Below are 11,644 nucleotides of genomic sequence, written 5' to 3' on the forward strand. Positions count from 1 at the left end.
GATGTAAGAAACTAAGCAGATATATTTCGATTTTGCAAGCAGTATATGTAGTATTTTAACAAAGTAATCACACCATCTAACGACAATTTTCTACCACTTTAATTTGATGTCAAGAAACTTAAGCGTTAAGTTTGATGTTACACTGCAAATTTTATTGCTGAAGCTGTCTGCAGTCGAGGAACACGTTTTAGAAAAGAGCACAAACAGTTAAAGCATCAAAGCTCAACTTCCAAGTAATGTAAGATTCTAGCTCCTAACTTGGTATTTAATAGACCCGTAGTGAACATGTTCGTGATATGCGTTGGAAGTGCAGATAAATTCTTTTGTTCTCAATATCCTTTGTTCAGTAAATATCTGTGCTTCTAATGGGAGAAACACACATTTTCGTCCCAGAAAATAATAATTGGTTGGGATCCATAATGAGCGTTGAGCGGACAGACACCATGAGCCAGCAGCAAGGGCCACGAATTATTCCAAGGGTTCCACAGATATTTAGTGGGATTAAATCGAACAAGAAATGTTACGAACCCATGGTGGTCTCCATAGGTCCTTACTACCACGGGAAGCATGATGGGCTCAAAGAGATGGAGAAGTCTAAACAAAGTATGGTGCGCGGATTTGTGCAAAAGAGTGGAAAACACATTGAAGAGGTGTACAAAACCGTGGTGGATGTGGCTGAAGAGGCGAGAAGATGCTATGTTGAGGATGAATCATTTAAACTCGTGGACATGACCGCATTCACCAAGATGATGTTTCTTGATGGTTGCTTTGTCATCCAATTCATGCACTGTCGACTTCATGACCATGAAAATCTGAAGATGTCTAGTCACGCTGCAGCTTTGGTTACACGAGACATGCTCTTACTAGAGAACCAACTCCCTTTTCTAGTCCTCAGGCCATTGATGAATTTGACATTTGAAGATGGAGGGATGAAATTGATCAAAGATTTCATCAAACACATTCGAGCAATGCCCCGTCAACGAGACTCGTGCAGGAAAACGATATCAAATTTCTTCCGCAAAACTATTCTGCGAGGAGTATTGAAGTTAACTACTCCAAAAGGCCTAGCAATGGAAGATTACTATGGTGCCAGCCATCTCCTTGAACTCTTTCATATGCATTTTGTTGACAAGAAGGCTCTAGTTGATAGTTCAAAGACAACGTCCTTGTATCGTTATCATCCTGCGACGGAGCTTAGAAGGGTAGGAATCCATTTCAAACCTAGCGACACTAGTCAGTTCACTGATGTCCATTTCAATCCAACATGTCTAGCTGGGAGACTCCAAATCCCTGCACTAACAATAGACGACTCAACCAAGTCCTTACTCTTAAACTTGGTGGCCTACGAAGCATGCCTCGGTCACAATGACAAGCTTTGGGTCACTTCTTACATATGCTTCATGGATTCACTAATTGATCAGCCTGAAGATGTGAGAGTGTTGCGCTCACAGGGTGTACTCCTCGTTACCCTCGGAAGTGAAGAAGAAGTCGCGAGACTCTTCAATGAGGTAGCCAATTATTTAGTGCCCAATCCTCGTGCTTTCAACAAAGTTAAAAAGGACATCGAATCACATTGTAGGAACACCTTCAAGCGATGGATCCTTCATTACAAGGGTCCGATTTATACTGTGATTTTTAAGTATTCTTTTATTTTTGGGCTCATAGTAAGTGCCCTGAAGTACGTGAAAGTGTTTCCAGCGGAACCCCTATATGGTGTCTGCAGGTTGCCAGGCAATAACAGTACCCTATACCCTTAGCTGCAGCGTGCTTGATATGTACTACTTCTATACCTTTTATATTTCAGCACTATAATTGTTTCGGTAAAGTGAGTGTAGGAATAAAAGATTTGAGAGAGGCCTGGAAGAAATCTTCATAGTTTTCTACCTGGCTATCTGTAGCTGCTGCTATTTCTGCTTGTGTTTTTTTTTTTCAACGTCTGCCATGTAATTTCTATTTTGTTTTCTAAATAAATACAAATCTGAATTCACAAAACAATGTCAAAGAATTTGGAGAATTCACAATCTCTCTTCTAATTTACCCTTAATTTAGTTTCGATTCAAAACTAGAGCTTTTAGGTTCTTTTCAATTTTATCTTAATCAGTATTCCTCCTTAATGTCTATCATTCCTGATACGGGTAGAATTCATCTCGGATTATTCTGTAAACCCACCAAGTACCACCAGCAATCGTCAAACATTTAAAATTTTGCGCAAACTTCAAAAATACCCTCCAACTATATAGACAAACACAATTTTACCATCAAACAATTTTGATATCAGTTTTACCTTTCAAACTTACAGATTTTCAATTAAGGACGTCCTCCATTCATTTTAAGACATTTCATCAACATTTCTATCCAATAATTTTTTATATATGTAAAACGACATCATTTTGTAGAAAATTTAACGGTTTTTGTTAAGTAATTCTAACAGGAGTTATAATTGAGAACTCAAAATAAGGGTAAAGTTTATACGAAAAATAGTGGATATAAAATTGATAATTTGAGGGTAGCTGTAATGTCTTGCCTTGTCTTGCCTTTGTTGATTCTGAAAAAGGATAAAAAGAAATTTCTAAATATAAACAAAAGAATTTTCCATCCCAAGCTTATTCATTATTTTAAATGGAAAACAAAGAAAGGAAAGAAAATTCTGGCTGGCACACCATTTTCTTTCTAAGGCTGTAGATCGGAACATTAAAGATTATTCTATGCTATTTAAACTTTGCTTGCACTTTGGGTATAGAACTTACCTTTCGCTAACTTTCCCATGCATTTCACATGTTCATCCCTGTCTAACACGGTGTTGAACTATGACAATTTCTTAATCCAATGTTCAATCATGCAAGAACGTTGATATCAAGACATGACCTTAAACTTTAAATATTTTAGAACACAATTTTAGTATTGCCTTGTCTGAAGGTCTGAAGATCACATATGTTATCCACAAGGGAAATTAAAATAGTTAAATTAAAGCACCAAAGCTCACTGTTCAAGTAAGCTAAGATCCTTGTTTCTTGCTACGTACAAGCTACTTGAATAGTACTTGTATAATTAGATCCGTATTGAGTTGTAGATATGCAACAGGAATACAGACCAAATCATACAATTAGCGTACTAGCTGTACTTGTAATGGCCAAATAACTAGAAATTCCAACTGATGAGATTTCTAGTTCAATTTTCCCACGTAGCAATGAGGAGATCTTCAAATCCATAAGGAAGGATGAGGGGAAAGAGACTAGAAACAACCAATTCCAGGACCGGAGATTCCAAAGGTTCTGCGGATGATTAGTGTGATCGAGGCGAACAAGGATTGCTACGATCCCTTTGTTGGTGGGAAAAACCATTGGTGGTGGCTTTGAAACACTAGGAGGGGATAAAACACAAAGTTTTATTACAAAAAACAGAAGCTTACAAACACAAAAAGCTCACAATACACACCATCTTTTTCTCTCTAATGTTTCTCTCTCTTTTCTCCACACAAAATAACATAAGCTGGGCACTCTATTTATACACGAATTCAAAACAAGAAAATCCAACCTTCAAGTGTGAAGGCGGCTGGCGGCTGCGGCTGGTCGGTGGGTGGTTGCCTTCCTTGACCTTCTGGATTGAGTTTAAGATTCAACAAATCTCCCCCTTAAACTCAATTGAGGGATGTCATGCCAAGCATGAACTTTAATCAGATAAATACTTCTCCCTCTAATGGCTTCTCTCTGTTTGTAGCCTTTAGCCACTAATCTGGCTTTGTATCTTTGCACTTTTTCTTTTGCATTCTTCTTTGTCTTGTAGACCCATTTGACACCTATTGCTTTCTTGTTTTCTGGTAGATAAGTCAGCTTCCAGGTATCATTCTTCTCAATGGCATGTATTTCTTCATCCATTGCTTCTATCCACTTCTCTTTTGTGATAGCTTCATCGAAGCTTAGTGGGTCACTATCTGCAAAGAAACAAAACAGAGTTATATCTTTCATGACCTAAGTGGTATCGTACAACTCTTCAAGATTCCTTATCTTTCATGCTCCTGGTGTGTTCCTCCTGTTGAATACAGGGAATCTGTGTACCGGACTTTGTGGTTTAGCTGCTGGCACAATCTGTTCTTCTGCAAGTACTTTTGGTACTTCTTCACCTTTAAGGATCAAATCAGTGGTGATCCATTTGACTGCTTCTTGATCACCATTCCATTCCCAAGATTTATCTTCTTCAAAGATAACATCTCTACTCATAATTGCTTTCTTCGTGATGGGATTATACAGCCTATATCCCATCCTTCTATCACCGTATCCGACTAAGATGCATTTCTCGCTTTTATCATCGAGCTTTGTCCTCCTTGCATCTGGGATCTTTGCATATGCCACACAACCAAAGACTCGTAGATGAGTAACACTTGGTTTGTGACCACTCCATGCTTCTTCTGAAGTAACACCTTGCAAACTTCTGGTCGGGCAGCGATTCGGTAGATACACTGCACATGATACAACTTCAGCCCAGTATTGCTTGGGCAGCTTCTTTGCTTTGAGCAAACTTCTGGCTATGTCAAGAATCGTTCGATTCTTCCTCTCGGCTACACCATTCAGCTGTGGTGCATAAGCTGGTGTCGTCTGATGTCAGATGCCTTGTTGTGTACAAAAGGCTTTAAAGTCATTGGCTGTATATTCTCCACCTTGATCAGATCTCACGATTCTGATCATGTAGCCACTTTGCTTCTCCACAATTGAATACTTCTGACTTCCTCTTCAGAAAGTATATCCACGTCTTTCTGCTAAAATCATCAATAAAAGTGAGGAAGTACCTATTTTGTCCAGTCGACATAGGCTTTATTGGGCCACACACATCTGTGTGCACTAACTCCAGTGGCCTCTTTGCTTTCCAGTTGACTTCTTTGGCAAAACTGGATTTGTGATGTTTGTTGAGGACACAACTTTCACAGACTTCATCTGGATGATCAATATGAGGCATACCTTTGACCATCTTCTTGCTTGATAACATCTTCAGACTCGTGAAATTTAGATGTCCAAGCCTTAGGTGCCAAAGCCATTCTTCACTGTTGGTGATGGCGCTCAAACACCTTGCTGCATCATACTGGATGTTCAAAGGAAACATCCTATTCTTGGACATTTTCATGTAGGCCATTAATCTCCCATTGTAGTCTCTAATTGTCAGATGACAATTCTTCGAGTAAAGAGTATAACCTCTCTCCATAAGTTGACCTATGCTGATCAAGTTCTGCTTTATTGCTGGGACATAATAGACATTGGCGATGTGGCTGTGATCGCCGTTCTTCAACTTGATGAGGATGTTGCCTTTACCTTTGAATGGAACGTTTGAGGTGTCTCTAAAAGTAACTAGACCTTGTATGGTCTCATCTAGATCACCGAATAACTCTCGGTGGCCGCACATGTGATTGCTGGCTCCAGTATCTAGATACCATATATTTTCCTGTTTCTCGCCAAGTTCTTGTTGGACAAGAAATGTAGCTTCTTCTCTGTCATCCTTCTCTGCATAGTTGGATTGCTCACGTATCTCCAACGGAGCTTTCCTTATGCATTCAGTGCTATAGTGCCCAAATTGATTGCAACTATAACATTGGATATTCCTCTTGTCACGGTTATTGTAACCGCCTCCTCTTCCTCTAGGAGTGAATGCTTGTTGTCCTCGACCTCCTCTGGTGGTATTTCTACCACCTCTTCCTCTAAAGCTTGTATTCCAAGATCCTCTTCCTTGGAATTGCTGAAATCCTCCTCTGGAGTGTTGACTTCTTGCTTGAGTGGTATATCCACTTGTTGAAGTCTCCCCTTGCTCATCTCTGTCTTTGGGAGACAACTTTGCTTGTAAGGCATGCTCAATGGCCTTATCTCCATTTCGCTTTACAATCTTGTGTTCATGAGCTTGTAAAGAACTCATAAGCTCATCAACTGTCAACGTGTCCACCTCTTTGGACTCTTCAATGACGACAACAACACAATCAAATTTTGGATCTAGGGATCTCAAAATTTTCTCTGTAATTCAAGAATCTGTGATGGCTTCTCCATTTCTCCTTATATGATTGACTATCACCATAATTCTTGTGTGATAATCAGAAATAGACTCCGAGGACTTCATTTGCAATAATTCGAATTCACCTCGCAAAGATTGAAGACGAATCTTCTTGATTCTGTCAGCACCTTTGTACTTTTGTTGGAGAGCCTCCCATATGTCTTTTGATGTTTCAGTGGAAGCAATTATCTCGAACGTATCTTCATCAAGACCTTGATAGATGATGGTCTTTGCTTTGTTGTCTTTCTTTTTGTTGACCTTCAAGGCTTGCTTGTGTGCCTCTTGTAACACATCTTCTACTTCTTTGGACTCTGGTTCCTCAAAACCATTTTGTACAATGTCTAAACACTCTTGTGAACCAAGAAATGCCTTTATTCTGATGCACCAACTATCATAGTTGTCTCTGGTCTGCTTCAGGATGAGTGTTTGTGTGCTTTCTGTAGTCATTTTGCTCTTTTAATGACTATATCACCTTCTGAAAGCCGAATTTGACCAAACAGACACTATAGATCGATTCAGAATGGTCCAAATAGTCGAGAATCGATCTTACTTTCTTGAAATCAGGTCAAAAAATGGGTGCACCGTCACAAAACCGATTCTGTACGGCGGACGGTTCGCTGGGTTGAACTGGGAATATTCGGGGAATATGCCAAGGAATATTCCTTCGGCACTGGCGGCTAGGAAACAGCTCGGCTCGGCTCGGTGTACGGCGCGGCTCGCAACTCGGCTGGACTTGGCTTGCGGCTCGGCTCGGACTCGGCTTACACGACTCGACTCGGCTTGAATATGGTGCGCGTGGACGTCAATCGTCGTCTACCTCTGGCGCGCGTGGGTGCGCGTGGGCTACAGTCACCGGATCTTTAGGAGGCGTGTATGGCTCACCGTGGGCTCCGATCAGGCTGTTCTTTGCACCAGTGAGTTCGTCTTGATGAGATCTACACTTTGGAATGATCAAAACTTGTTTTTGACAACTTTGAAAATTCGGATATACCCCAAAACACTCCTGTTTTCTAATGAACGGGGCTCTGATACTAATTGTTGGTGGGAGAAACCACTGGTGGTGGCTTTGAAACACTCGGATGGGATAAAACACAGAGTTTTATTACAAAAAACAGAAGCTTACAAACACAAAAAGCTCACAATACACACCCTCTCTTTCTCTCTAATGTTTCTCTCTCTTTTCTCCACACAAAATAACATAAGCTGGGCACTCTATTTATACACGAATTCAAAACAAGAAAATTCAACTTTCAAGTGTGAAGGCGGCTGGTGGCTGGCGGCTGCGGCTGGTCGGTGGGTGGTTGCCTTCCTTGATCTTCTGGATTGAGTTTAAGATTCAACACCCTTGATGGTCTCCATTGGTCATTTTTGCCATGGAAAGGCATTGATGAAAGAAATGAAAAATAGCAAGCTCATGATGGCTCGCCAGTTTGTTCAACAGAGTGGAGAATTGGTTGAGATTTGTATGACAAAGTGGCAGAGGTGTCCAATGAAGCAACACAAAACTATGCTGAAGGTTCGACAGAAGATTTTGATGACAAGCAATTCAATGAACTGTGGGAAACTTCTTACATTTGCTTCATAGATTCACTCATTGATCACCCTGAAGATGTGAGGGAGAAGCGGTCACAAGGCATATATACTCCTCAATCCTCTCGAAAGCGATCAACAAGTTGCAGAACTGTTCAACGAGATAGCCAATTATTCAGTGCCTAATTAATCTCTATAATGATATTCAGGTTGGAACTGTTCAACGAGTTGAATCGCATCGCAGAAACAAGTTGAAACAATGGATCCTTCGCTATAAGGGTCCTGTTTATGGTGTAATTTTCATGTACTCGTTTCTTTTTGCCATTATGGCCGATGTAGCAGTATTACGTACCAACGCAACCCATAAATGGTGTCTTCAGATTGCCAAATGTCACCCAATACCCCTAAATATTTTTTGTGATTGTCTCCCAATTTTATACTAAAACTAGTTCATGGTACTCAAATAAAACTGAAACATATGACAATCATGGTTGCCCAGTAGAAAAAGGAAAGAGCACATATCGCTGATCTATATGCCACATTTTATCCATGGATAAAGTACACGTGGAACATGCTTGCCGGTAATATTTATCTCTCCCTTGCAGCATTTCACATGTTAGCTTTAATTAGGAGCTCAAAATAAGCAGTGGACGGATAGATGTGATGGTCCAGAGGGATCTCCAATTTCTTCATTCCCTGTAAACACCAAAGTTAGAGCAACAACAGCACTGGTAAATTATTCCAATTATTCCTTTAGCTTTAGCCAACACTATCAAGCTCTACTTCCAAGCAAGCTAAAATATTCCAAACCAAAAGCTACTTCAATATTTTGAAGTCCTATATATAATGGACTCGTATCCTTTTATTGATGTGCTTGAAACAAAATAGTTAAAATCTCCTCCTTTAATAGTCTGCATGCACCAATAATGAGTGCAAATCTGCAGGAAATCGTGATCTCACCCCATGACATAACGATGTCTTCCACCGGGCAAAACCACTATGGGTGGCAGGACAGCACGATGGCTGACACAAGTGAAGAGATCCACTATGGATCGCTTGACAGCATGATGGCTGCCACAAATGAAGAGATCAATGTTTCCAACCTACTAACGGTGACAAAGTTTCCAAAGGTTCCGTCAACAATTCGTCAAATTAAACAGAACGAGCAATGCTATGATCCATCTCTTGTCTCCATCGGTCCCTATCACCATGGGAAAGATGAACTCAAGGAAATGGAGAAGCTCAAGGTTACATTCGCCCGCCAGTTTGTCGAGGAGACTGTAAATGACGTCAATCAAGAACGGTACAAAGAAAAGTACCAAGAAATGTACCGTAGGGTTGAGCAAATGGCCAGCAGAGTAAGGAAATACTATATAGAGGATGCATCAAGCCAGCTCAAGAACGAGGAATTTGCCCAGATGATGTTTTTTGATGGTTGTTTCATTCTTCAATTCCTCTTCTGCCTCTTAAAGCAACCTGAGAAACTAAAAATGTCTAGTCACGATGTCGTTTTGGTTGCAAGGGATTTGTTCTTACTAGAGAACCAACTCCCTTTTGAAGTTCTTAATGAATTAACGAGGTTGAGGTTCGGAGGAGAGAACATTGAATTGTTTGAAGCTTTCTTCACGCATATTCGTTCAATGCCAACTCAAAGAGAGTCATGCAGGGAAAAGACAAAAAAAATTTTACTAACCATTTCAGATTTGTTTCGCAGAATATTGCCAAGTACAAATCCAAAAGGCCAGGAAAGTGAGATGACTCCCCCTCGTGAGCCTGCCCATCTTCTAGAACATTTTCATTTCACATTTGTTGGAAGGAAAGAGGTCCCCGATGCTAGTACACGAAAAAGCTGGTACAGGGATGATTCTCGAAAGACATGGTCTGGCAGGTATTTTCCTGCCAAGGAACTTAGGAATGTTGGGATCCATTTCAAACCAAGCAAGACTAGTCTTTTCACCGATGTCGAGTTCAGGGGAACATTACTCGCCGGAAGACTCTACATTCCTTCACTAAGCATAGATGACTCAACCAAGCCCCTGCTCTTAAACCTGGTAGCCTACGAAGCGTGCCTCGGTGACAATGAGAAACTTTGGGTCACTTCTTACATATGCTTCATGGATTCATTGATTGATAACCCCGAAGATGTGAATGAGCTGCGAACAAAAGGTATACTCTCCAGTACTCTTGGAAACGACAAACAGGTAGCAGAAATGTTCAATCAGATATCAGATTATTTAGTGCCCCATCCCTATGCTTACGTCGAGGTTAAAAGTGCCATCGAATCGCATTATAGATACGGGTTCAAGCGATGGATCCTTCATTATAAGGGTCCTATTTATTCCTCCGTTTTAAAGTATTCATTTATATATGGCCTCATAGTAAGTGCCATCAAGGCCTACGTAGTAATAGTTCCCACAAGCCCAGATCTTGGTATCTGCAAAATGCGTGCCACAAATGTTACCCTTAACCCCTAAATACCATATTCGTGAATGAGTGTTTTTTTTTTTTTTTTTCATCAACAGAGAGGATTGTTTGGACAGTTGCTATGTGTTGCACCTCTCATGTATTATCCTATTATGAGCATACAAGGTTGTAAGCAAAATGTTTCTGTGTGTTATGAATTATTTAGAGTTCATACATTTCTGTCTTCGATGCTCCATATTGTTGTTTGACCTGTTCGTGTTTTTGTTTGGTTAAGTACTTGCATATAATTATTGTTAGTTATTAAAAATCAGTCTCCAAATTATTAAATATATTAGATTTACTTAAACATCCACTGCAAGCAAGAAAAAGTTTCACTACAACTCATTTATTTCTGGCATTATAACAAGTGCCATGTGAAGTCCTATGTAGCAGAATTGCATAGCTCTTTTCCTACGACTTGTGCACAAACTATATTCAAATGGGACCTAAGCTACGGTTTCTTACTAGCGTTGATCTATCCTGTCAATATAGTCCATAGCTATCAAATCCGTATTCAGTCTCTTTTGCATCAATCACAATGTTGATGAATTCTTCTAATATTATTCTCTAAGAAGTGCTGCCATTATGTTAAGCACTTTCCTTTCCTTGTAGGAATTAGGAAAATTAGTTTCTTGTTTAATATCGATCATCATTATTCATTTTATAGAATGTAATTTTATTTTATTTTCTTGGGATAGTTAGCAATGAGAGGGTTAGTGGCTATTAGTTAGCTGGACATAAAAAGGGATGTTCTGACTTGGCTAACGCCACAATCCAAATAAGGAGTCGGTTACCGCCATAAGCAGAGTCCATTAACTATTGTGCTCTCAAATTTTTTGGGCTAAACAATTCGACTCCCCATGTTCAAATCGTGGATTGAACCCTAAACCTTCTATGTAATATAAGAAACAACGTAGGGTGTGGGTAAAAAAAAATTAAATTGATAATTTTTTTGTGTTTTTAGATAGTTTTAACATATTGATATTAAAAATAAAAAAATATCTATATATATTTTTGAGTGAAAAACTTTCTTGAAAAACATCATACATTATAATATATATATAAAAAATAGTTAGTTTCTTACAATGTGTTATTGTGTTATAGGTTATGCCAAAACATTCTCTTGAACAATTGGGAACAGATTCCATGTAGGTCAAAAACTGGGATTTTATTCTAGTTAACAAATAACAAAAACAAAAACCAATAAGCTTTTACTCTTTTTTAGAAATATATAATAATCAATTGATTTATTAATAAAACAGTAATTTAGATAATAGAATAAGCATTTACTTTAATATGTTGATTCCAAAAGAAGCAAAATTTGAGTTACTTACTTGGTACAAAAAAGAGAAGACACATTTTTATGGGAAGACATTTGTTCTACATCAGACTTTCTTCCGCAAACGGAGAAACGCTTTGATTCGATGAGTTTCGCGGCATTCCGACATCGATGCCCCGGTTGCCGAAATTAATTTGCCTTTGAATTTCGGGTGATCCCTCTTGAGCATGTATGCTTCTGCTACTTGTTCTACATCAGACTTCTTCCGCAAAAGGCGAAACGCTTTGACTCGGTGAGTTTCGCGGCATTCCGACTTCGATGCCCCGGTTGCCGAAATTCAGCTGC

At 39.5% G+C, this 11,644-nt stretch overlaps 2 protein-coding genes across 2 annotated transcripts; both read left to right on the plus strand.

Annotated features, from left to right (window-relative positions):
- The first annotated feature begins 419 nt into the window (after positions 1–419).
- Positions 420–1,757, plus strand: LOC140954725 (UPF0481 protein At3g47200-like). Its single transcript, XM_073405401.1, has one exon. It carries the CDS (start codon positions 420–422, stop codon positions 1,755–1,757), a length of 1,338 nt encoding a protein of 445 aa, XP_073261502.1.
- A 6,774-nt stretch (positions 1,758–8,531) lies between these two features.
- Positions 8,532–10,031, plus strand: LOC140954726 (UPF0481 protein At3g47200-like). Its single transcript, XM_073405402.1, has one exon. It carries the CDS (start codon positions 8,532–8,534, stop codon positions 10,029–10,031), a length of 1,500 nt encoding a protein of 499 aa, XP_073261503.1.
- Positions 10,032–11,644: the final 1,613 nt, after the last annotated feature.

Source organism: Populus alba, chromosome 16 (assembly GCF_005239225.2).
Source record: "Populus alba chromosome 16, ASM523922v2, whole genome shotgun sequence".
Taxonomy (NCBI): domain Eukaryota; kingdom Viridiplantae; phylum Streptophyta; class Magnoliopsida; order Malpighiales; family Salicaceae; genus Populus; species Populus alba.

Coding starts and splice junctions, on each gene's coding strand:
- LOC140954725 (XM_073405401.1), top strand. CDS start 420: ATGAGCGTTGAGCGGACAGACACCATGAGCCAGCAGCAAGGGCCACGA.
- LOC140954726 (XM_073405402.1), top strand. CDS start 8,532: ATGTCTTCCACCGGGCAAAACCACTATGGGTGGCAGGACAGCACGATG.